Source organism: Rhinolophus sinicus, linkage group LG01, assembly GCF_036562045.2.
Source record: "Rhinolophus sinicus isolate RSC01 linkage group LG01, ASM3656204v1, whole genome shotgun sequence".
Classification (NCBI taxonomy): Eukaryota; Metazoa; Chordata; class Mammalia; order Chiroptera; family Rhinolophidae; genus Rhinolophus; species Rhinolophus sinicus.
In genome coordinates this window covers 179,829,643-179,856,211 of record NC_133751.1, presented here as the reverse complement: position 1 = coordinate 179,856,211, position 26,569 = coordinate 179,829,643, and the positions used below count along the sequence as shown (strand labels likewise).

At 43.4% G+C, this 26,569-nt stretch overlaps 1 protein-coding gene across 4 annotated transcripts in view; it reads left to right on the top strand.

Annotated features, from left to right (window-relative positions):
- Nucleotides 1-26,569, top strand: part of FLACC1 (flagellum associated containing coiled-coil domains 1) — a 38,617-nt gene that overhangs the window by 4,264 nt on the left and 7,784 nt on the right. The window contains exons 2-15 of one of the 4 annotated variants that reach the window (XM_074340003.1): nucleotides 1,292-1,451; nucleotides 1,969-2,043; nucleotides 6,072-6,120; nucleotides 8,111-8,238; nucleotides 10,052-10,145; nucleotides 12,058-12,119; nucleotides 13,238-13,335; nucleotides 14,305-14,357; nucleotides 16,706-16,805; nucleotides 18,386-18,489; nucleotides 21,388-21,450; nucleotides 24,099-24,188; nucleotides 24,306-24,415; nucleotides 25,112-25,269. In XM_074340003.1, coding sequence (XP_074196104.1) covers nucleotides 1,339-1,451; nucleotides 1,969-2,043; nucleotides 6,072-6,120; nucleotides 8,111-8,238; nucleotides 10,052-10,145; nucleotides 12,058-12,119; nucleotides 13,238-13,335; nucleotides 14,305-14,357; nucleotides 16,706-16,805; nucleotides 18,386-18,489; nucleotides 21,388-21,450; nucleotides 24,099-24,188; nucleotides 24,306-24,415; nucleotides 25,112-25,238 — 1,266 coding nt within the window. In that variant the 5' untranslated portion in view covers nucleotides 1,292-1,338 and the 3' untranslated portion in view covers nucleotides 25,239-25,269. Of the gene's footprint in view, nucleotides 1-1,291; nucleotides 1,452-1,968; nucleotides 2,044-6,071; nucleotides 6,121-8,110; nucleotides 8,239-10,051; nucleotides 10,146-12,057; nucleotides 12,120-13,237; nucleotides 13,336-14,304; nucleotides 14,358-16,705; nucleotides 16,806-18,385; nucleotides 18,490-21,387; nucleotides 21,451-24,098; nucleotides 24,189-24,305; nucleotides 24,416-25,111; nucleotides 26,012-26,569 lie in introns of those variants that run through there. The other 3 variants (XM_019726798.2, XM_019726799.2, XM_019726800.2) reach the window with 3 other exon arrangements.

Sequence of the window (26,569 nt, the reverse complement as noted above, 5' to 3'; positions counted from 1 at the left end):
TCAAGGTGTTGGACAGGACTGTGTTGCTTCTGTAGGCTCCAGGGGAGAATCCCTTCCTTGCCTTTTCCGGTTTCTAGAAGCTGCCCACTGTCCTTGGCTCATCCCCCTTCCTTGATCACTCCTACCTGACCGTTTTCCCCTCTGGCTCTGACCCTCCCACTTCCTTTTATAAAGACACTTGTGATTACCTTGGGCTCACGTGGATAATCCAGATAATCTCTTCATCACAAAATCCATAATTTAATCATAGATGCAAAGCTCCTTTTGTCACATAAAATAACATATTCACAGGGTCCAGGGATTAGAACATGTTTTGGGGTGTTGTTCTTTTTTTCTTTTGGTGGGGGGTGGGGAGGAGCATTATTTGACCCACCACACGCTCCAACAGAGTGAAATCCCTATCAGTTTCATCAGATAATCAGTTCCAAGTTCTGAGTCATTTGGAGCCTTTCATACCGGAATTGGCTCCTAGTTCATTGGGAAATTGGCTCCTGATTCATACCCCTTCTGCAAGCACAGAGGCTGTAGCTTCCTATGGTGTGCTAAATAGGAAGTTGTGACAAATGTATATTGTGCAATATTGTCTCCTCCCCCATTCTCTTTGTTCTTATGGAATTAAATCTCTTTTAATCCTGTACTCTCATTTCAGTGTGGTGCTGGGGAAAAAAAAGATGAACAAGTGTGATAAAACCTCCATATTTTTCTGGTAGTTGTCTTTTGTGCAAACTTTCATACTAGGGATTTTTGTTTTTGTTTTTCTTTTTATTAAGCCAAGAAGAAAGAGTTTTTACTATAATTCAGGCAGGTGACCAGGAATGAGAAACTGGGAGATCCAATTTAATTTGATTAACAGAGCTAATTTTCCAGAAAGTTCTGTACAGGACCAGCTGTAGGGATTTCTCTTCACTTCAGTAAGAACTAATGTGACCTGATGGAAGGGCATGGGCTTAGGAGTCAGGCAGACTCGTGTTTGTTCCCAATTCTGCAACTTGCTTCTCTGAGCCTCAGTACCCTCATCTGTAAAATGGGAATGACAGTAATTGATCACTTATTGTGTGTCTGGCTCACAGTAAGCACGTAGTCACAGCAAATTTTAAATTGCTTTCAAGTCAAGCCTATTGGGTCGCAAGGGGTGAGGTGTTATTCTACAGTCAAGACCCTGTACCAGATAAAAATCTTTCAGAAGCTACCATCTGTGTTTTGGGCCTTTCCTGGGTCATTCCCAATTTGTCTCTAAGTATTGTCACTTTGACTCTGAATGGTGTAACTCTGCTGTTGTTTTCCCATTCAGCAGGGGCCTTCTGACTTAGCAGCCAAGGCTGTCCTGGACCTCCTGCCATGTACCCCAACCCTCTCATCTACTGCACCTGCTGGGACCCCTGGAACTTGGGACCACGGAAGCTAATCAAGACCCCTCAACCACCAAGAAAGCGCTCCACAGGGAAGCCCCAGTAAGGATTACCTGGGATGGACTAGAGCCCGGGGCTTGAGTTCCATTTGCAGCCTTCTTTCTCTCACGAAATTTCCAAAACAGTCAATTTGATAGCAAAATCCCAAGAGGGCCACACACGTTGCCTTTGCACAGCGTGGCCCTGCCAGCCCTTTGTTGCCAGCCCTGACTAGGCTCAGTGTCATTTTAAATTAGGAGGTCGCAGAATTAGTGCAACAGGGAAAGGGGGGCTTCCAACCAAAGGGCCCCATGACGGGTGACCCCTCCAGGTTGGACCAAGTGCTTTCGGACCTGGGGGACACACTGTGCTACCAACCCAGGGACCCCCTAGGACAGTGAACAAGTAGCAAGGCATTCGGCCAGAGGTTGCCAAAGACAATCCTGATTTGAAAGACTCCCGTCGTCAGCCCATATATTCCAATTTTGGGTCCCTATGGGACTTACCTAATCTGGGCATACTAAAACACATTTCTGAATTTCCAAATTTCTCTTTTTTGTTATTTACTTTTTAATTTCAGGCTAGCTCCTCTTCCTCCACCTTCAAAAAACCAAAATTATGTCCAACCAACAACAAAAGCTGTTGCCTCCCCAAAGTAAGTATTTTCACATCCGTGGGGTGGAAATGGTTTGAGGTATGTAAATAAAACAGTCTCCTTCTTTGGCCCTCACAACCTTGCTGACTTGAACCAACTGCTGCCAGGAATGTCAGAGAGTTGCCAGAACCTACCGTGATTTCCCCCAAACCTCAGATCCTACATGTAGGTTCTGTGGCCCTCTGCACCCACAGCTTTCAAAACTCTCAAATGAGCTCTCAGCTAAGGTGCCCCTGACAACTGTGTTGGGCCCTAAAAGGGCACAGTGCTCTATGCCTGTCACAGGCAAAGAGCCTCCCACAGGTGGTGGCTTACCCTTGTACTGATTACTTTCCTGTGTCTAAGAACTTTTGTAAATTGCAACTCAGTTTTTACTTATAAATGTAGAATTTTACCCATATTTTATAAGCGTAGAAGTGTAACTTCGTTTTGTCTTTGCATGAGTCTTTGTATTCCCTTTATTTATTTATTTGGGAAATATCTATCGAGCACATCTTTTTGCCAGGCACTCTCAAGTGTGGGAAACAGCAGGGAGCACAGCGAAGCCTCTGCTCTCCTGGAGCTTGCAGTTGTTATCTGGTAGAAGGAGACCAGGGAACGTCCCAGTGGAAAGAGGACAGCAGGCATCCCACTGACACCTGGGGCAAGCGTGCCTGGCAGAAGGAACAGCAGGCACAAAGGGTGTGAGCGGGAGCTTGCTTAGCACATCTGGCCTTTTCCAGAAAAGCAAAGAAGTCCGTGTGGTGGTAATGGAGGACGTGAGGAGACAGGTGGGAGATGAGCCCAGAGAAGTAACAGAGGTGATGAATGTGGTCAGCAGAATAATGGTCCCCCGAAGATGTCCACGTCCTAATCCCTGGAAACTGTGACCATGTTCTGTTACTTGCCAAGGGGGGATTAAAATGGCAGATGGAATTATGTTTGCTAATCAGCTGACTTTGAGATGATCAGATTATTTTGGATTATCTAGTGGGCCCAATGTCCTTATATATGAAAGAGGAAGTCAGAGTGTCAGAGAAGATGTGACAACAGAAGCAGAGGTCAGAGTGATGCAGTTATTGCCTTTGACGATAGAGGAAAAGGCCACTAGCAATAGGGCAGGTTCCAGAAGCTGGAAAAGGTGTGGGGACAGATTTTCCCTAAAGCCTCTAGAAGAAATATGACCCCGCCAACACCTTGATTTCAGCCCAGTGAGACCCTCTGCAGACTTTGAACTCTAAAACTATAAGATAATAAATTGATGTTGTTTTAAGCCACTAAGCTTGCGGTATTTGTTACAGCAGCAAAAGCAAATTTACACAGTGGATTTTGCTGGCCACTGTAAGGACTTTGGCTTTTACTGTGAAAGGGATGGTGCATTAGCTGCTAGGGCTGCCATAACAACAACAGAAAAAAAACTGAGTGGCTTAGCAACAGACACTTATTTTCTATAGTTCTGGAGTCTGGAAGTCCAAGATCAAGGTGCTGGAATGTTGGTCTCCTGTTAGGTCTCTCACCTTAGCTTGCAGATTGCCACCTACATGCTGCCTCTTCACATGGTCTTTCCTTTGTGCATGTGTATCCCTAGGGTTTCCGGGTGTCCTTACCTCTCTTATGAGAACACCAATAACACTGGATTAGGGCCCACACTAATGGCCTCATTTGACCTTAATCACCTCTTTATAGGCCTTATCTCCAAATACAGTCACATTCTGAGATACCAGGGCTTCAATATATGAATTTGAGGGGGACACAACTTAGCCTATAACAGCTGGCCAGGCATCAGAGGATTCTGAGAAGAGTATCCTGATCCAACTTGTGTCTTTGAAAAGACTAATCTGGCGACTGTGTTGAGAAATGACAGCAGTGGCCGAGGGTAGAAACCTTGGGAGAAGGCAAGGGAGACCTGATAAGATCTAATCGCAAGATCCAAGCAAGGGATGATGGTGATTGAACCCAGTGGAAACAGTAGAGGTGGTAAGAAGTGGTCACACTCTGGATATATTCTGAAGGTGGAAACCAATAGGATCTGCTAATGGGCTAGGTATGCAAAGTATGAGAAAAAAAACAAGAGGAGGAGTCAAAAGCTGACTTCAAGATCTTTGGCTGAACGACAAGAAAGATGGAGTCACCATTTTCTATAACTGAGAAAGACTGAAGGAGGGGCATATGTGTCGGGGATTGAGCTTAGGACGTTTGAGATGCCTGTTAATATCCAAGTAGCAATGGCAAGTAAGTTGTTGGCTAAGCAGGTCTGAGAGGTCTGGGCTATGGGTACACTTGAGAGTCATCAGCATATACTTGGTCCTTAGAGCCCTGCTCTCTGGTGAGATCTTCAAGAGGAATGGAGATAGAGGGAGGAGGAGGTGAGAGAACCGAGCCCCAGAACGCTCCAGTGCTGAGAGGTGGGAGAGACAAGGACGATTCAAAAAGGAGACTGGGAGACAGTGGCCAGTGAGGCCGGTGAGGAGTTGTCTACCTGGAGTCCTGGAAGCAAAATGACAACAATGTTCTAAGAAGGAAGGTCTGATTATCTGTGTGAAAAACTGCTGCAGATAAGTCTGCTGAAGGCTGCTGAGCAGTACTGTTGGATTTAGTAGCCCCGCAGCTTGGTGACAATGCAGGGAATTGTTTCAATGGATGGTGGTGGCAAAGCCTGATCAGGACAGGGATCCACTGAATGGCTGTGAGAGTGAAACGCTTCCTTCCCGCCTGCCTTCTGTGCGCTGGCGCCCTGCTGGTATGGTCACACGTGTGGGGCTTATCTAACCTCCATACTAACAGGGCACGCTCAAGGGCTCAGTCACCCAGCACCTCTTGTTGGGAGAAACCTTCAGCTCCAGCCTGACCTCCAGCGTTAACCCCTGCCAACACCAGCCTCCTCTGGCTTTGAAATACAGTGAGAGACACTGTGTGGCTATGTTTTAAATTCTCTATCAAAGATCTGCTAATTGTCTTTATAACTTCTCAGTAAAACTCTTCAAGGCAAATTCTTCCCTGAAACATGCCATCCTCTAAAACCAATTCAAAGTAGACACACTTGGTCGCTGTCGCCTCTCCTGGGGCTCCATGTCAGCTGGCCTCCAAGTCCGGTCCAGGCAGCGCTGAGGGGGGCTGGGCAATGGAGCAGCCAGGCACAGGAGGGCCAGCTGCTCCTGGCCTCACTCTCGGGAAGGGGCTCAAGTAGATGCTGACATGACCTCCACATGAAACACGGAGAACCTGTTCATCAGTCAGCTTTTGACTGGTGACTCAGGCCTCAAACACCTGATCTCAGCTGGGAATTAGGTCTGCTGGTTATTAACCAAGATGGAACTGCTTCCACCAGGTAAAGTCCTCCCAACCCTTCTCCCTACATCCAGAGTTACCCATGGACTCTGGACCAGTCCCACCCTGATATTGTGGGTGTTCTGATCGTGAGGAAATGGAGCTTCTAAGCAGGTTTCAGTTGTCTCTCTTCACAACATTTGCCCGATGGTATGTGTACACATACTCTTTTGAGATTTGGGTAACTGATATTATGCTCATGTTTCTGGTACCTGAAAAATTAATTATGATCAGGGTTAGCACCAGATTTCAAAATAGTAACACTTTGCTTATCCTGAATTCACTTAACTGGCAATTTCAGGGTCCCAGAACACCAATTTCTGCTGCAAATGAAAAGAAAGACAGTCGGGCAGAAAACATACATGTCACCAAAAAACGTGAGATTTAAGATTATACACCATGCTCATCAGAGAGCCCTTTGGATCTTCACTCCAAGCCTCTTTGCCTTTGTGTCAGAAATGGTTCTACTATTAGACTAGTGACTAGTCGATTTCCCAGTTTTTCACTACCTGCCATTTTATTATACCTTGTATTAGTAATTCCTGGACAATTCAATATTCCCCATTTCCTGAAGTAGAATATTTTGAGAGCTGAAAGGGGCCTCAGAGTTTATCCCAGGAATGTCACTTTTTACAGATGAGTGGCAGGGTCAAGGCTCAGCTCCTAAGCTTGGAACTTGTCTTTGCTCTCCAGCTGCTTCTAAGCGTGCCTTTCTCTTGCAGAGTGAAAATCCATTCAGGAAAACAAGAGGAGAGCAATAAATTGCCTTATGTGAGTAAAGTCAGGAAGAGGTCAGTGGGACTAACAGTTATTGACCACCTACTAAGTGCAGGCATGGGCTTTTTACACGTACTTACTTCATTGAATCTTTGTGATGATCCTATGAGGAGATGCTAGAATTGTTGCATATAGAGTGTGGCTGCTAAGTGGCAAGTCCAGGACTTGAACTCAGCTCAGGTGACCCCAGAGAGCATTAATTACCTCTCTACTGCCTTGTGTAGTTCCAGGAGAGTGTCCCAGGGAAACCAGACGTGACAAGCAGTCTAGGCAGGAGACAGCTCATGCCCAGATGCAGAAAACCTTCTGCCACACTTGGGAACCCACAAATGCTGGGCGAGGGACTGTCACGGCACCCGAGGGGAGCAGGGGGCAGGAGCGTGCTGGAGAAAGAGATGGGGACCAAACCCAGAAGGATCTTAACACCTGTCTAGGAAACTGGGCCTAATCCTTTCATTGTCTGGGAGACTTTAGGAGGTCTGATATAGACAAGGGACCAAGTAAGATTTACATTTTAGGAAAAACATCCTCTGGTGGGATACAATTGGTGTTTTTTATCAGTTTCTGCTTTTATCTATTTTCCTTTCTCCCCTACCCCCGTTTTAAGATCATGCAGTCTCTTAACGGTCAGGAAAAAAATATGTCATAGCCCTCCAGGTGGAGAGGATGATGAACTTAGGGGAGCCAGACTGAAGGCAGAGAGGCCAGCTGGGACAGTATCTCCAGAGCCAAAGCAACAGATGGCGGCCTCGGGCTATGTCAGGGGCAAGGGTGTGAGAAGAGAGGATGAGGTTCAGATACATTGAGGAGATAACAATGACAGGACGTGTGGCACTGCTGGGTGTGCTGCACAAATCCAGAAGGAACCATCTTATCCTGGTCTATGCTGGCTGGTAGCCCTGCCCAGATTTCTGACTTGGCATCTAGTGGGAGACGGAGTGTCATGCGGGAGACCCTGCTCGCTGCGCCATTTGTTGTGCGGGGAGGCCTGCAGGGTCTCTGGTCCCGCTCCCCACATAAGAACGCAGGATATGGTGAGGCCAAAAAGGAACACCCACGGAGCCACAGGTAGGGGAGTCATACCACTATATTCTCTCTGGCGGCACTATACTCTCACTGGAGGCTGGATCCACACTGTCCGCAAACCGCCATCCACGCTTGCCAGCCCAGCCGCCATCCTCTCGCCAGCCTCCATTCTTCCTCTCTTCTCCTTCTCCTAGCCTAGCCACAGCAGTTATATTAGTGGCCAATGGCTCACTGGTTACAGCTGACAGCCAACTAGCCACAGCTGATGGCCATGCAATCACAGTTGATGGCCATTTACTACCTGAGCCAGGCACCTGTCTATGTGAGGCCGAGAGCCTGGAAACTGCTTTCTGGGGCTCTGCCCCCACACGGAGGAAGAACTAACTAAACTGTTTTGGGATTATTTTGTTTTGTTTTGTTTCTGTGCAACTATGCTAACGTTTTCCCATATTTATTTTGTCTTTTCCTCACAAAATCCCTTTGAGGAAGAGTTACTATCCTTATTTTCTGATGAGGAAACTGAGGCAGAGATGTTGAGTAACTATGGGGGTGGCAGAGCCAGGATTTAAACTCAGGACTGTCTAATGCCAAAACCTGAGTGATTTCCACAATGCTCGGCTGACTCCTGGCTTCTGGCCACGATGGAGAAGGCAGAGGAGAAGCGGGGCTGGGACGCAGAGTATAGAGTGGGTGGCAATGGTTAGGTTTTGCAAATGTTCAGCTTGAAAGGCCTATGGGGACATCCAGGACCCAACTGAGTCTTGAAGCTGAATCTCAGGAGAGAAATCTGGGCCGGATATCCCTGGGTGACTGGGAACTGGGGGAGGGCAAGGGAAGGACTTGGGCTCCCATCTCATGTCTTTGTTTATAGATGTGAGTAGGGCACTAGTAGAAGATTGGGAGGGATCGCAGCACTCCAAGCCTGCAATAGTATCTTATCTTACACCTTGGTGTCTAGGAAGTGATCAACGTGTCGCCTGGCTTTCGCCTCATTCAGAATAGGGAGCAGATTTCTGTCACCTTGGGAGATGAGATGTTTGAGAGGAAAAAGAAATCAGAGATCACGGACAAAATCAAATTTTCCAGGTAATGTATTTGGACCAACATCCAGCTCCTCAGACCTATCTTTGCCTGGCTGGGCCTGGCTTCAAGGACAAGCCCTAACGTTTGTGCCCAGTCTACACGACTGGGCATCGTTCTGGAGGTGTTGCAAGATTACTTCCTGCCTCAGCCCTGTGCCTGCTTCTCTCACGCCCACCATCTTGCTCCAATCCCCTTCTAGGCAGGAAGAAGATCAAGTCGAGCCGCTGATCAGGAAAATAATTAGGTGTAACGTAATTCGTACTAAAGGAGAGCACTTGTTCCTGGAAGTAATGAACAGATGAAATAGTCATAAAATAGTCCAAATTTGGAAGGTGGGAACTAAAAGTAAAGTCAGGTTTCTGGTAGGCCCAAGTATGCATCTCTTTTCCATTTTGTCCAAAGGTACCACTTAGTCCATTCCTCTGAGAGATACAGCATGGAAGATACTGGCCTGACTCTATCCCAGTTAAACACACGGTCATCCTCTCTGTCATTCAAATCCCACCCACTCTGTCCTCCAATGCCATGTAAAGGCAGCCCCCACCTCCTTTTCATTCACCTCCCGAATCTCTCATTCATATCTTCTCCTTCCCCATCTGTTACTTCCTGCCTGCACTATTGCAGTGGTTTCCCAATGAGTGTCTCTTGCTTGGGCTTTAAATTGCTGTGAAAATTATTTTTCCAGGACAGAAATCTAAAAGATCAACAATAACAACAGAAAACGCACACATCACCTACCTAGTTGTAAATGTACAGACAGGATACAACCAAACTGTTAGCAGTGGTTTCATTTAGGAAGAGATTCAGACTGGAAATGAGGCTGAAGGACACATAAGCCCATGGTTGAGTTAATCCACTCCACGCATGGAGTCGCCCTGAGAAACCAGACGCCAGTCCCCGTCTTCCCTCCAGTGGGAACACTCAGGCCCTGTTTTGTTCGCTCTGCTCCCTCACAACCCTCTGCAGGAGGAGATGCGCTGTGTACCCACAGTCAAGCCAGCATCCTCAGCTACCTGTTGGCCTCTTAAGAAAGTTGTCACCAGTTGTAGCATCATAAAACAGAATAGCACGTGCTTGTTTTATTCCCTGTGAGTAGCTGTGAGTATTGTTTATACTGAAGATCATGTTCAAAAGATGGGAGTTCCTATTGTTCAACTTTCTCACACCGTTTCTTCTTTCTCATACCTTGATGCTTTCTCCTACATGCTTTTGTTTTCTCATCTTCCCGAGTCAAGGACCTCTTCTCTACTGCACTGCTCACAGCGCTGCCTGCCACCCTGTCTACTCCAGCTCAACTACATAGAGCCAAATAATCTTATAGACATTGTGGAGACCCCAGGCCCCAAAACCAGAAAACTTTTATCAATTCTGAAAGCCACTCTCTTAAATCCCCTCCTCATCCAGTTCTGGACCATAGCTTGCCTATGATTCACTGTCAGCATCAATCCTATGCCCCCATCTTCTCATTCCCTAATTTTTTAAACTTTTCCCTCCCCCATTTCAACTATCATTACCAAATCCAGGTGAAACCTTAGTAGATTTCTGACATATTCCTCTTTCCCTTCTATCCATAGGCCACCAAACCACTCCATCTCACTCCTGGCTAGCTTACCATGTCTGAGGGCCAACCACCCTACTCCCAAATTCCTTCTCCCAGACCACCCATCTACCCCAACACTCCCACCCCAGTGATGGTGGAGCAGGTGCAGGACATGGTCTGGCTCTGACCAGGCCCAAGTCAGTCATGCTCAGGGAAGGACCTCACTGGCACAAAATGGAAGCTCTGCAGGCGATTAAAGAATTACTTATCCCATAGGACTGATATCATTATTGATCTAGAAGAACAGATCTCAGAGCTGATGGTGATAATAGAACAAATGAACAGAGAACACCAGTCTGTCGAAAAATTGGTGAGTGACCCCTTGAGTTAGCCAACATCTCTGGATAGAGAAAAGACCAATATTTTCAGATCACCTGCTATGTGCCAGGCATGATGTCAACCACTTGACTCAGGAGAGCCATGTTGTCCTGGTGACAGCTCTGGAGATAGCACCGTAGTCACCCAGTAACTTTTCTGTCTCCATCCTCATCCATAATTGCAAGAACTCAAGTCCCTCCTCAAGGCCTCTTATATTCTGTGAGTTCTCACGGTGCCTCTGGTACGTTCAATGCCAACGTCCTCTCCATACCAGGGGGCACCAGCAATTTCCCACGGGGTCTGCAGAGGCCTTCATGGACAGTTAAGTTTCAGAGGTTACAGAGGCTCTTGCTTAGGGCACCAGCACGGTCAGCGCTTCCACTGTTGCTCAACAATTACCCGGGAGCCTCCAGTGCTCACTTCCTGTTGTTGTCAAAACTACCAAAGCCTTCACTTCAGTTTCTGCTGAGATCAATTGCACTCTGTTTCCTGGGGATTTGGGAGACACCTCCTTTAAATTTTACCATCTGTTTTATCATAGTCTCTTCTTCCCCACCTGGAACAGGTGTGCCTGGTGGCCTCGGTTGGAGTGATAAGCCAGAGCCATAATCAGAAACATCTCCCCACTCCATGCCCCTCCCCCAACCACACACACACACACACACACACACACACACACACACACACTTGCCTGTTGTTATTGAAACCCAGTTGTGAAAGGTGATTTCCAAGCCCTCTGATATACTCCAGATGCTTCTGACTCCTACAAGGGATATCCTCTTTGCACCACCTGTCTTATGACTCAGACTAAGCCCTCCCCTACTACTGATTTATTACTATATTTATCTGCAAGTCCTGCCAGGTTTATGGTTTCCTCCTACAGGAAGGAAATGGAGGAAGTTAAATAATTGTCTTAAGATCACTTATCTGATCAGTGCTGCATTATTGGGCAAAATGTACATTTTCAGTCACTGAAACATCAGCCCTGCTGAAGATATAGTTAGAGATTATTCTAGGGAGGGACCTCAGATGGTGACCCTTAAAATTCTCCCACCTGTGAACATCACAAATTGTTGTGTGACCCTGTGGAAGGGAGGAGTGCTGGTGCCAGTATTTAGTCAGAGAGGGACAAGAACAAACCCTGAATCCTTGTCTCAGCTGGCAGTGGGTGCTCACTGGTTTGGAAGAGTCCATTCTTTCTGAGACACTGACCAGAGGATCTGATGTGTTCAAATGGAGGGTACCTGGAAGTGAGCAAATCCTGCCTGCTGAACAAACCATTCTGCCAACAAGGATTGATTGATTGATTGATTGATTTTTAAATTTTATTTTATTAAATTTATTGGGGTGACAATTGTTAGTAAAATTACATAGATTTCAGGTGTACAATTCTGTATTACATCATCTATAAATCCCATTGTGTGTTCATCACCCAGAGTCAGTTCTCCTTCCATCACCATATATTCGATCCCCCTTACCCTCATCTCCCACCCCCCACCCCCCAACAAGGATTTATTAACAGTGGGTTTTAAGTCCATTGAAGGCAGAGTCTGAGGCTTAGGCCTCGTTGGCTCTTCTAGGCCAAGAAACGATTGTTCAGTTGAATTACATATGTGAAAGTCCAAAGGCCATGCTCTTACAAAGAGGTTACAGCCCAGCAGAGGAGACCAGACCTGCTCACAAAACCATGTTGTGACAGAGATGGTTTCTGTGCACCAACATTATGAACTGATTACCCACCAAACAACACAGAGCAAGGCAAGAATTGTTCTGTTCCCTCAGTAATCATGGAGAGGCATGCGGAGTGGGTGTACCCTCTCAATGGGAAGACTTCTCAGAAGTTGCAGATTGGAGGGGGAGCGGGGTCCTCAATCTTGTGTTGCTAATGCTGGCCCCATTTCCAGCTCTCCAATGAAATGAATCTCCGCTGTGCTGAGATGCAGCAGAACTTTGAAAACAAGAACAGGTATGCTTTCAGGAGCCAGAGCCACAGAGACAAACCAAGGAGAGGTAAAAGGAGATGTGTTGTCTGTGTGGGTGAAGAAACCCACAAAATCCTCTTTGCACCACCTGCTGGACACTAGAGCGGCCTCATAAGCCCAGATGGAGAGAAGTCCTCCTAACTGAGTCATAAACTTGCTTTTTTAAAAAACAAAATTTTAATTAATTAATTAACTTATTTATTTTAGAATAGTGAATTGATTAACTTATTTTATAATAAACGAGTTTTTTAGACTAGTTTTAGGTTCACAGTGAAATAGAGAGTAAAGTACAGAGAATTCCCATACACCCCCTGGCCCCACACTCACACAACCTACGCCATTATTGACATCCCGCACCACCATGGTGCATTTGTTACAATCGATGAACCCGCATTGACACATCATTGTCACCCAAAGTCCACATTAGGGTTCACTCTTGGTGTTGTCAAAACATTCTGTGGGTTTTGACAAATGTATAATGACATGTATCTACCATTATAATGTTATACAAAATAATTTCACTGCCCTAAAAATCTTCTGTGGTCTGCATATTTATCCCTCTGTCCCCCATAACCCCTGGCAACCACTGCTCTTTGAGTGTCTCCATAGTATTTCCTTTTTTAGAATGCCATATAGCTGGAATCATACAGGCCCCAGCTTTTCAGATTGACTTTGCTCACTTACTAATATGCATTTAAGGTTCCTCTATGTCTTCTTTTTTTGGCTTGACAGATCATAGAGCCTTTCATTTTAACATTCATCTTGAACACTGGAATAGAGCCTGGAGAGACCTTGGACTCTAAAATTATGCTGGGAGCTAATGCAGCCCATAGTTTCCCAAGAGAGCTGTAAGCAAAGACCGTGCTGTTAGGGGGTGTTTATGGCACCCACGGGCTCCATTCAAAATAGTAATTGGTGAAAATAAGACTCCTTTCCCCCTTCTCTGGGTAGATGCCAGGAGAATGCATGAGGAAATGTGGGCCCCACAGCCTGCCCATTGGCTTCCTGTGTGAGGGAGGAGAGGTGGGATCAGGTGAATGGAACAGCTCAGCTTTGGATTTCTTTTCACTGATGATTGTGGCTTTCTCTTGGGATCCCAAAGGGAGCTCAAAGAGGCTCATGCAGCAGAGCTCACTGAGTTGGAGAACAAATACAAAGCAGCCTTAGAGGCAGAGAAGTTGGCTGCCCAGGAAAAGCTAGGTACGTTCGGACCCGGAAGAATGACCATGGTGAAGGGGCGGGAGAAACTCTCATGTCCATGGATGGGTAATAGCTAGACTTTAAAGGTTTCCTCCTAAAGCTCAGGGAGAGGGAGTGATTGAGAATGAAACTAGAAAGAGGGAAGCCATGTCTACCAAAGTCCTCCCTGCACCCAAACCTTCCTGCAAACAAGTTTTGGGAGCAAGTCCCTTAATCCTACGTCTCAGTTTCCTCATCTGCCTTTATCAGAATGATAAGAATGTAAAATCATTTTTTAAAGTTCTACAAATATAATACTATTCTAATTCAGCATGTTTCCTCCTGCAAAATGATGGTGTTTCACTAAATCTGACATTCGATGATTTGTGTGACCTTATAATTCAGAAGGGTTGTGTTGGCCATTTTTCCCATTGTTTATGCTGCTTTGGAGAAGACGAAAGTGCGTCTTCTTCAGAGTTCCGAGTTTATAGACTAATCTCCACAGAGAGGAGGAATTCTATAATGTTTTCCCTTTCTTTTGCCTTGCACTTTTAAAAGGTGCAATTTATACCTTGCTGATTCCCTAGCTTTTTAAAGAGAATGTGTATTATTTTCAAAATCAATGTACACTACAAAATGTTATTTTAAAAAGAGTGAGGCAGGTGCATGCTGCAAAGTTTTGGTCCTCTTCTTCCAAAGATGCAGGTTTACCCTGGGAATTCGTTCTCAGACTTGTTCAGATTAATTCTCATGAGAATTGCCTGAGAAGCATATTATCAACAAAGACCTGGCTTCTCCTCTGAGCTCGATTCTGTAGGGTCCAGGTATCTGAGTTTCTAATAAGCTTTCAGAGTGATTTCTGAGGCACACCATGGTTTCACCACCTAGGGGATGAGTTTGAGGTAGGGAAGGTGTGCAGGAGACCTCACATTTGAATTTGAAAATGTGCATTTCAGAGCAATAATGATACCCTGTTTTCCTTTTGTCCAGAGGAAATGGAAAAGGAATATAAGTATTTGAAGAATGTGTTTCATACGTATCAGGTGAGATTCAGAGTTCCTTGGTGGTTTATGCGAGTAAGAGAAGCAAAGCTCATTCCTGGCTGATAATGTTGGGATGAATCTAGAGCTCTGGCCCAGAAAATAATTTCCTGAGATTCCGAATAGCGTTCTTGGACCTAAGTGGCACTAACTGCGCCCGGGAAGAAGAGTGAACCTGTGAACTATGATAGCTTTCATGAATGATAAATCAGTCACCCAGACCCTAAAGAAGCCCATTGAAAAATGTTTGTGATTACAAAATTAATACCTGCTCATTGTATTTAAAAAAAATGGAAATACAAAACCAACAACGGCAACAACAAAAAGAAAGAATCACCACCCCAGGACAACTACTGTTAATATTTGTACTTTGTGACATCTTGGATTTTAGTAGAGTGCTAGGTCAAAAGGAATAACCACTGTAAAGGTCTTTGATACATTTGACCAAATTGCCGTCCAGAAAGACCTGTATCACTCTGCACTCACTACTCCCACAAGCAGAACGTGGGAGTGCTCTAGCCATCTCAGAACATATCCCATTCATTTTATCAGCTAATTGGATGGAGGTCCAGAGACACAAATTTAGGGTAGGAGTTCTTCCTGAGAGATGAGAGAGAGGGAGATGGGTGTAGACAGGGAAGGGCTGAGGGAGAAACCTTCATCCTAGGGTGACCAGGTTTGCCCAGGACTTTTGGGATTTAGCACTGCAAGTCTGGAGTCCCAGGAAACAACTGAGTCCCATGCAAACAAGGCCAGTTGATCACCCTATCGAAAGAGGAAACCAAGTGAAGCGCCAGCACCGCCTCTGAAATTTGATTTACCACTCACAGTTTTAGTTTTGAGCTTGTATCCAAAACTCATTTTTCAAGAATGTACCTTGATACAGTCAGGAAAAAACATCTTAGAGCAGAGTCCAAGAGAAGTGTCAGGTCGATGAGCAGGTTAGCTGCCCCAGTTTCCTAGGTATACTTTGTGTTTGCTTCAATCTGGGCCTCTCCGGAGAGTTTGACCTCTATAGAAACACAGCTGCCCACTCACTAGTCATGAAAACGATGAGAGAGAACCTCTATTTATTTATTATTATTTTTTTTTAAAATATATATTTTTAAGATTTTATTGGGGAAGGGGAACAGGACTTTATTGGGGAACAGTGTGCACTTCCAGGACTTTTTCTCCAAGTCAAGTTGCTGTCCTTTCAATCTTAGTTGTGGAGGGTTCTGTTCAGCTTCAAGTTGTTGTTCTTTCAGTCTTAGTTGTGGAGGGCGCAGCTCAGCTCCAGGTCCAGTTGCCGTTTTCTAGTTGCAGGGGGCACAGCCCACCATCCCTTGGGGGAGTCGAACCTTGTGGTTGAGAGGATGCGCTCCAACCAACTGAGCCATCCGGGAGCTCAGCAGCAGCTCAGCTCAAGGTGCCGTGTTCAATTTTAGTTGCAGGGGGCGCTGCCCACCATCCCTTGCGGGAGTCGAGGAATTGAACTGGCAACCTTGTGGTTGAGAGCCTGTGCTCCAACCAACAACTGAGCCATCCGGGAGGCAGCTCAGCTCAAGGTGCTGTGTACAATCTTAGTTGCAGGGGGCAGAGCCCACCATCCCTTGCGGGACTCGAGGAATTGAACTGGCAACCTTGTGGTTGAGAGCCCACTGGCCCATGTGGGAATCGAACCAGCAGCCTTCGGAGTTAAGAGTACGGAGCTCCAACCGCCTGAGCCACCGGCCGGCCCCAAGAGAACCTCTATTTAAATGGCCACAAATAATTGCAAAGGAGCTCTGATGCCCAGGCCCAGTGTGAATTCTGCAGCTAACCTGACAAGGAAAGGAGTCAGGCTTCTGAGATGTTAGTGACAGCATCCGGGTCCTGGGCCTGCTCCCTCCTGCGGTCCCACCCTCATGAAGTCTGAGCCAACCAATAAGGGCTGGCATCTTCTTTAGGCTTATTTAACCTCAACCACAAAGGAAGTTAGATTTGCTGTGGGGAATGGGCACTCTGAAAACATCCTATTGTTTTCTAAGTGTTCAAATTAGCTACTAGACATTTCCCTTCTTTCTTCATATGCTATTTATAAATGATTCATGATTTAGAGGGAGCTGACGTGAATCTTCAACATGGGGAACCCTACTGTCTCCAAAGGAAGCTCCATTCCAGTGGGCAAACCCTGTACAGAGACTGACTTTTAGGTTCTTCAGGCTTTCAGGATGGCTAAGCTGGAATGTACTTCCAGCAGTCCCCCAAATGGGGCCCCTCGGCCAGGATCTCAGGTGATGGGAGCTGCAAAGGGCCCAGTGCTATGCCTTGGGCTGTGCGCAGCCTCTTTCAGGACCCTTTTACTTCGTGATGCCTTTGTGCCTCCACAGGACAGCATTTATGATGAAATGGAAGATAAGTGGTCAAAGAAGAAGGCAGAATGGGAGAAGAATGAGCAGTTGGAGCGGGAAAAGATCCTGCTACACCAAAGTGAGTACAGAAACGTCTGACTTCCTGAGGACAGATGCACCAAAAGGGTGTCCTTAGGCTTGGTCTCAACTCAAGGAAGGCAGCTTGCTTTCACTCAGGGTGATGAGCCACATGGCTGGTGCCTGGTATTTTTAAGAAAGTGACAGCAAGAATGGAGTCTTTTATGAAGTTCTACCACCTGAGATTCTAAGCCTGACTCTACCAAAACTCACTGGTGCCAAGTTTGGCCATCATAGGCAGGAACGAGCTTTGGGACATGTGTAGGAATGTAGACTTGTCATCTGGATGCAGGTGACCCCAAAGTTCCAGAAAAAAAAGTCCTTGAATTAGAGTTTCAAATATTCAGTTCTTGAGGGTGGAGCAACTAAATCTGTTTTACTGCAAGCCTCTATATTCCCACCACCCCCAGAGGAAGCCATGTTTGATCTATTTTTTAATTCAGGTATAATTGACATATAATATTGAGTAAGTTTAAAGTGTACAACATAATTTGATACATTCTGTTATATACCTTTAATATTTCCAACACTTAGCACAGTGCTGGATCATACGAAGTGCTCTGTAGGTGAGCCTCCGACTCCCCCTGAGCATCTTCAATAGCAGAAAAAGGAGAGAGGAATTTATGGAGACTCTGCTCCCTGACCTAGAGGATTGGCTGAGGTAGGAGTGGGGCCTCTACAAACCTATGCCACATCCTACCCCAACCCAATTCATATCAGATTTAGTTGATTTTTAACAAATTACTCATTTAAATGCAGATGCCCCTGGAAAAGTTAATCCTTTAGGCCGTTCCCACCTCGGTGGGAATGCTGGACTGCTAGAAGGTAGCAGCATGAAGACCCTGGCGCTAAGGCTGGGGGGTGGAACACGAGCTGCTCCTGTGTGGGGCTCTACATAGAATCCCGGTTTAGCATAGCCCAGGTCATCTCCCAGACTCCTAGCTACTCATACTACACTCATCCATGTTGTCAGAGTCTAAAGATGGAACAACCAGTTTTGGAAAAGCAGAAGTTAGCTGCTCAGAATGTAGCTCAGTCTAGACTTATCCTGTGAGCCCAGGAGTTGCCTCCTTATCCATACTCAGCACCAAGAAACTGGTGTTAGCGCCTCACCCCTCCTTCTACCCATTTAGTACTGGGTCTCTGCTGACAAGTTCCCCTGCCCTCCGCCTCCCCCCCAGAAAAAATTGTTTAAGCCTACCTCTACCCAGGGCTAAGTACAGAATGAATTGTATTGCTAGAAAAGTCACCTTAGCCAAGAGCTGTATTTTAAGACAAGGATTTTCAAGAAAGCGTAGTGGTTACTTCAGCAGAGGGAATAAACAAAATAATAAGCAACAGATCCAAAATAAACTACGCAAAAAGTAGCGAAGACCTTAGAGGTCAATCCCATAGGGCTGCTGTGACGGAGTCACCACGGAGCTCACCTCACTCGCAAGCACCTCCAGGCCGAACACCAGACTGAAAGGACCTTTCGTGTCACCCAGTCTGGGCTTTCTGTTATCTTCAGATATTCTGGTTTTCTCTCTGCATGTTTTTCCCACATGTACACATACATGTGGTCTCTTCTCACTTCCACAGAAAATCAGATGACAAAAAGGTTTGAATTAAAGTCAGAAGAAGAAAAGAAGAGAATAAATGACTCCTACAGTGCTGCCTTGGAGAACTTCAATCGAGAGAAAGAGGTAACTCAGCCCAACGCACATCAGTGGTTGAATGTCAGGTCGAAATGGGACATTTGGTTCCCAAGTGTGCCTCTGTCATTAGAGGAGATTTTGTCCTTCTGGCATATTTCCCCTTTCCCCATATATGCAAGTAGACTGACAATCTTGCTGTCCATTATCTAGAAAGTCTTAACACGGGGTTATTGGAATGAAAATTGTAATTAACAGAAAATAAAAGAATGTGAAACATGTACAGAAATTGAAATTCCCTATTTGGCCAAAATCTCAGACTCTGAATGTCCTTCTCATCCTTGACTACAGCGGAAGAGAAAGGGTATTGTTGCAAATTAAACTAAGCAAATGTGGTCATGTACAACTCTTAATAAAGCAGAGTAGCTACCTTAGTAAGGGTTAGCTACTCCGGGTAGTCACTCCCCCACAAGCTTGATACAGATTCCAGGTTATGATGAAAGCAGATCCCAGACCAAACATATGGACATTTACTAAACGAACATGCATTCATCAGCATGTTTAAGCGCTTATACCACCAGTTTGCTGAGCTTTCGGGTTCATGAAAGATTTACCAGAAGTATACGTGAAGGTATTACAAAAGTAGGATTCTGTAACCACTGTAGTCAGCATCAGGCGACCAGAGGTCCTCCTGTGCAGGACACAGGACCATTTGGGGGTCAAGTCTTAGACCCCCATCTCTAAGTACACAAGCTATAGACTTTGTTGGATTCTTGTGCCCATTTCATGCAAAGTGGAGAGTGACTCTAAAATATTTTAGATATCTTGAACATTCCATTTTTAAGAGCCCATTTCTAACCCTCATGCCAATTGAAAAGCCACTAATTTCACCAATAAAAGCCCCTTTATGGCATCTACTATATTACTGAGCAAAACAATAATGAGGAGATGGGGCACGCTCTGCAGTATGTCCAATGCTTCTGGGGTCTGGCTTGCTCAGATGTCTGAATAAGAAGTAGCAGTTCCTCTAGTGGGAAGAAATTTGATTATCTGCACACATGCCTTCTTCCTCTAGTGACACTGACTATAAATCTGACTATAAATCGGGCGCCCTCTCTCTCTGTCTCTCTGTCTCTCTCTGGTATAAGTGACACTTAGCAAAATGCACAAATATTAAATATACAGTGATGAGTTTTGACAAATGTATACATCCATGTAAACAATACCCAAATCAAGATCTAGGACATTTCAACCCAGAAAGCACTCTTGTGTTCCTTTCCAGTTATGCCCGATCTCCCTAAAGACTTACCCCAAAACAACCACTCTTTTGATTCCTACCACCGTAGATTAATTTTATTTACTTTTAAACTTCATAGAAATTTGAATTCTATAGTGTATGTTCTTTTGTGTATAGCTTCTTTCCCCCTAATGTCATGCCTGTGAAATTTATCCGTTTGTTGTTGATAGCAGTAATTTCTTCCTTTTTATTGCTCAGTAATATTTCTTTGTAGGAATATTGTACAATATGTTTAGAATTTTCCTGTTTTGGAAATTTGAGTTGTTTCCATTTTGGGGCCTTTTACAAATAAAGCTTCCGTAAACACCCTATACAAGTATTTTTGTAGACATATGCTCTTATTTCTCTTGGGTATATACCTATGAGTTCTATTACTGAGATCTAGGGTAAGTATAGATTTAACGTCATAAGAAATTACCAAGCCACTTTCCACAGTAGTTGGACCATTTTGCTCTTGCATCTTAAATATACGAGAATTCCAGTTGCTGCATATCATCAACTACAGTTAGTATTGCCAGTCTTAATTTTGACTATTCCAGTGAGTATAAAGTGTTATTTCATTATGGTTTTAGTTTCCCTGGTGACAAATTATGTTGGTTAATTTTTCATATGCTTATTGGACCATATATACTTATGTCTTCTTTTGTGAAGTGTCAGTTCAAGTCTTTTTTCATTTTTTAAAAACTTGGGTTGTTTATCTTTTTATTATTGATATGTAGAAATACTTTATATACAATGATACAATTTGTCAGATATATGTGTTCTGAATTCTCTCTCACAGCCTGTGGTTTACCTTTTCCTTTTTTCACATTGTCTTTTGATGTGCAGAAGTTTTTAATTTGGGTGAAAATCAAACTATCAAACTTTTGCTTTTATAGTTACAGTTTTTGTGTCTTCTCTATCAAATTATTGCCTATTCCAAGGACAATTTTTATGGTTAATTTTTATGGAAGATAGTCTTTTCAAAAAGCTTTTTAATTTTAGCTTTCATGATTCTATGATTCATTTTGAATAATTTTTGAGTGTGGAGGGAAATAGAGGACATAGGTCTTCTTTTTTTCCCATATGGATATCCAGTTGTTCCAGAATGATTTGTTAAAAAAAACTTTTCTTTCTCCACAGAGTTCCCTTGGTGTCTTTGTTGTATTTGGGGAGGAGAGTAGATGGACTCTCTATTCTGTTCTATTCAACTGTTTGCCTATGTGAAATCACAGAGTAAAAATCTTCTAACTTCACTCTTGTTTTTCAAGATTATTTTGGCTCTTTCATAGCCTTTGCATTTCTATATAAATTTTAGAATTATCTTGTCAAGAAAACCTGCTGGTATTTTGACTGGAATTGACTAAATATAAATTCAATCTGTGGAGAATTGGCTATTTAGCAGTATTAAATCTGTATACTAACAAGAAAAGCCTTTGACGAAAACATAATTTATTTTAATATTTGTCAATGTACTGAGGATGAACATGAATGAGATTTTTCATTATTTAATTTCAACATGTTATGTAATTAGTTTATAATGTGTACTTCATAAAATCAATATCTAAACTTTGGTAAATATTATATTTCTGATTCCTATTCTGGCTTTCTTAGTTTTTGAAAGAAGTACGAGAACCCAAGTGCTGATCTTTTCCAAATAAAATTATTTTTAGGAGCTCCTGAAACAACATGAAAAGGACACCTTGCAGTTAGAGGAACTAAAAAAGACCAAAGAGGTAAGCTTTTTCATTATTCCTGTGGAATTAGCATCTTACAAATACATCGGTAAAATTATATACTCTCAATAAAATGGAATCTGTGATAATTTTCCCAAAACCAGTTAAAAAAAAAAGAAAGACCTAATGCTGAGTTTGCTGAAATCAATAAGCCAAATAGGATTTTAGAATTACCTGTAAAAGAAAGCCATTGGTATCTTTCTAGAGCCAGATTTGAACAAATATATGAGCAATATGCTGTGTGATCTTCAATGTCAAATGCCTTCCATTTCTAGTAAGGCTCAAACCACAAAAGAGTGTTGAATAGTAAAATGCCAGATTCTTCCCTTTAAGCTCTGAAAAGTACAATAATGCCCCCCCTTGGAACTGTGACGCCAAGCTTCTCCTTAAAACTCTGAGTGTACCTCACCCCCATAGCATTCTCAATGAACACTTTTCTTCTGGAACTCCACGTGGGATGCACCTGAAGGGAAATGGTTCAAACCCACAAAGTGTCTTATGGTTCTTACACTGAGAATTTAATTTGGGTCCAGAATGGACATGTTTGGGAAGTGATCAGCCATTACGAAAGCATGGAATGATATCTTCTAGAACCCAGGCAGGGCTTCACCATTGTTGGGCAGACTATAATGTCCTACAAAGTGAAGTAAAGGGTTTTGGAGCAAGGTAGATCCAGTGTATTATTATAACTGCTTTAATGAGCTTGTTTACTAATTCCATTTCTATCCATTGATTTTGCTCCTCCTTTATGGTCACATTTTTTTGCTTGTTTGAATCCCTGGTAATTATTTTAAATTGGAGCCAGCCATTGTGAAGTTTACCTTGTTGGGTGCTGATTATTTTTGCATTCCTTTAAATATTGTTGAGTTTTGTTCTGGGATTCAGTTACTTGGAAATAGTTTGATCTTTTCAAGCCTTGCTATTAAGCTTTGCTAGGCAGAATTTAGTCTAGGGCTAATTTTTCCCTACTGAGATGCTATAATTCTACCCAATACTGTGTATTGGAAGGGTTTTTCTACTCTGGCTGGTGGGAAGATGAACTAGTCCCAGTCCAGAATTGGTCCTGGGGATTGTTCCACCTACTCCATGCTGGTGGTTCTTTCCTCCTATTTCATCTCCTTCAATTTCTTCCCCTCCATCATACCACTCCAGTGGCAGTGGACTTCTTGTTGTTTATTTAACAGGCCAGGATGCTCACACTTTGGGGTCCACTTGATTTTTTTCTCTTCTTGGAAAGCTCTTTGCCAGATAGCCACATTGCTAACTTCCTTACCTCCTTCCAGTCTTCACTCAAATGCCACCTTCTCAGGGGATGCTCTATTTAAAGGCTCAAGAAAAGGTCTGACACTTCCTTTTCCCTGTTTTGTTTTTCTTCATAGACTCATAACCATCTAACCTGCTAAATTCAATGTTGGCAGGGATTTTGTCTATCTTATTTACTGCTAATCCCATTTCTAGAACAGTGTCTGGCACATCACAGACTTTCAGTAAATAGCAATTGATTTTTTTTTAATGAATAAAAAAATGAAAAATGACTTGGTACAGTGCTTTGCACAATGCAGTTGCAGTAAGTGATGGTACCTCTCCAGTTATACATCATGGGAGAATGCTTATTACATGGGAAGAGCTCTTAGAACATGTGGAAGTTAAACGAGGCTGACACCCGCAAGCAGAAACCAATCTGGTTCAATTTTATAGTCTCTCCAGGATCTACCTAAAGTAGATCCCACACTTAGCCCTTTCCTGCACTTACACTGCATCCTCTACCTGTATCCTTGGTTTGTTTTCAATTTATTATTATAATTATTTATTTACTTTTATTTAATTTGTTTGTATCTCCCCTCACTACAGTGTTTCCCCAAAAGAGTAGGAATTATATTTGTCTTGTTCATCATAATATTCCTGGTGCCTAATACAGTAGTGGGGTTCTGTTTTTGGGGTTTTTTTTCCTAATTAACAGACTAATTTTAGAGCAGTGTTAGGTTTATGGAAAAATTAAGCAGAAAGTACAGTACAGAAACTTCCCATCCACACACACAATTTCCTCTGTTATTAACAGCTTGCAATGGTGTGGTACATTTGTTAGAGTTGATAACCCGTATTAATACACCGTTTTTAACTAAAGTCCATAGTTTACATGGGGGTTCACTCTTTGTGTTGTACGTTCTATAGGTTTTGTCAGATGCATCATACCACATAGTCACCCTTGCAGTATCATCCAGAATATTTTCTCTGCCCTAAAATTACTCTGTTTCCCTATGCACCCTTTGCTTCCCCTCCCAACCCCTGGCAACCACTGGTCTTTTTCTGTCTCTATAGTTTTGCCTTTTCCAGAATGTTGTGCAGTTGGAATCCATAGTAGATATTTAACAAATAATTGTTTAATGAATGAATAATTGATCGCTGTTGTGACAACCCACGTGAGCTCTGGTGAGGGCTGCCTCTGGCACAGTGACAGTGAGGCTGCCGAGGAAGGTATAGATGGACGAGACATAGAGGAGGGAGAATGGACAGGGCATAGTGACTGAATGGTGCAAGAGAAGGAGTAGCTAAAGTTGATGCTTCACATTCTAGTCCAGGTGCCCTGGAGAAGAGAATAAATGGGTAGATATCATCATGACGTCCTGAAACAATTTCTCCTTGCACAGGTCATAGAGCAAGAGCTGAATGCACAAGCAATTGTCCTAGAATCACTTAACACAACCCTCTACCACACCCAGATGGAACTCCAGAAAGAGGTGAGTCCTGGCTGGAGTGGGGATGGAAGTTGGGAGGAGGAATCCAGGTCTCTGTGCAGCTTGGCCCTATAGTTCTGGTGTGGGAAAAGTAGCTATTAAAATGTATACGTCTTTCAGAAAGCTGTGGTTGGAAATCTGGAGAAAACATTCCAGACCAAGTTTGCCGAATCTGAAGAGAAGTTTAAATACACCATCCAGCTCCTGACAGAAGAAAACATTCATCTGAGGTGTGAATGATGCCGCTCACAGAAACATGGCTGAGTTGCCTTTAGGAAGTAGGAGGGAATTTGGGTGAGGAAAAGGTGAAAATGAACCCAGGTATTCCATAATGAAGTCAAGGTACAGGCACGTATGGGAGGGAGATAGTCACTCTGAGCCTGGCCACAGAACTTACCTGCTGAGGCCAGACAGTTCATTTGAAATGGACCTGAGAATGTGTCTAGACTCCCCTTCCTTACCTATCTACATCTTAGTTTTTATGCAGAATGACATGAGATTTGCCTGAGAATCTCTGAGTTTATTCAGTTTTGTGACTAGGGATTATTTTTAAATTTATCTCCCCTGATAGTTTAGGGGTTTAGGTGTTAATGGTTTACCCTTAGATACAGCTGCATTTGTTTCCTGTGGAAAACAACTTCAGGTCAAAAATTATACCGTTACCTGAAGATGCATCTTAAATCATTGAAATAAACTTTGGTCAATACTTTAATAAAGGGAATTTACTCATTGTAATTATTTAGTAGAAAATTCCTCATATGGGCATTTGGTCACCCAAATATTGTATCTCACTAAATTCAAAGCCACTACAAGTAATGCGTGAGACTGCCCCCAATGAAGGAATGAAACAACATTTCTCTCTCCCTAAATATCCTACACCTCTTTCTACCCTTTGAGTCTATAGTGATACATCTCTTTCTTTACAGGCAAAAGATAATTGCCAAGAATGAAGAAATTTATGAGGAACGATTGGGAAAATCAACCTCTGTTACTATTTATGAGGATGATTCCAATACTTTAGAAGATAGTAGCAACAAAAGACAAGAATTATGAACAGAAAAGTTGTTCTCCATCATCAGAGATGGTAGGAATAGTGTCTCTGTAAGTCTAGAGAACTCCTGTGGAGTTTTCTTGGGAAATGCATACGATGAGTTTAGTTCTTGGGTTGTCTTCATTCTATTTTTGTCTTTTCACAATGTGCTTTCTTCTGAGTAGTTGGGAATGTTTCAATTCTCATCTCAATTACATAGATTTGCATGACTCTTCATTGAAAAGTGATGTTCTCTATACCTGGAGCTGAGCTTTCTCTGGGCTTTGTACTATTTTTCTCTTCTACCTTAATGTATTTCATTTTGAAGACACTGATCTGAAAAAAATTCTTCTTACTGAATGTCGACTACATTTTGAGGTATACCTTTTGTTCGACTGAGGCATTTACTAGCAAGATAGATAATTTATTGGTTTGATTCCACGAACTTTTCTTTCTTACATGTGTCCCCACTCTCCCACCTCTCAATCATATTCCCAACCTATAATTTGGGAAGAGTTTCTGATGATTCTTGCCACCTTCTCTAAACCATTGCCAGAATTCAAATGTCCACAGGACAGTCAACATAAATAAGTGAAGTGGGCTGGACATAAATAAAAGCAATCCCATAAGCACAGTGATAAATGGTAATTGGCAGTAGGTTCAATGAGGGGATTGCGCAGGGTGGTGTACGGGATTGGGGGTGAGGGGTGGGAGAACCCATTCCATTGTTGCCAAATGGGAGCATGGAGTCAATGTGGTCAAATATTCTGATTTTTCAATAAAAGGTATTCTGGTTTGTTTTCATTTTTGTTTTAATTGGGGAATACTGGGGAACAGTGTGTTTCTCCAGGGAGTTGTCCTTCACTCTAGTTGTGGAGGGTGCAGCTCAGCTCCAAGTCCAGTCACCATTTTCAATCTTTAGTTGCAGGGAGCACAGCCCACCATCCCATGCGGGAATTGAACTGGCAACCTTGTTGTTGAGAACTCGTGCTCTAACCAACTGAGCTATTCAGCTGCCCCAGTATTCTGGTTTTTATGTGACATCTGCCAATTTTGAAATATGAAAAACACATTTTTTAGAACAACCACTGCGTGAGCAAACAATAGGAGGCTCGAGTAAAACATATCTGTAATTTAAAATTTTTCCACTTGTGAGATGCCATTGGCAAGAAACAAAACCAAATCAAACAAAACAATCTCCAAGGAACTGTAAGATAAAATTATATTTTATCATGGTAAGCATATTTTTGAAAACTATTCTTTAAAAAATGTCTAGTTTTTAAAAATAACATAAATCCTAAATATTTCAAACGAACTGAACACATAAACGAATTATAAATTTGCATGCATGAAG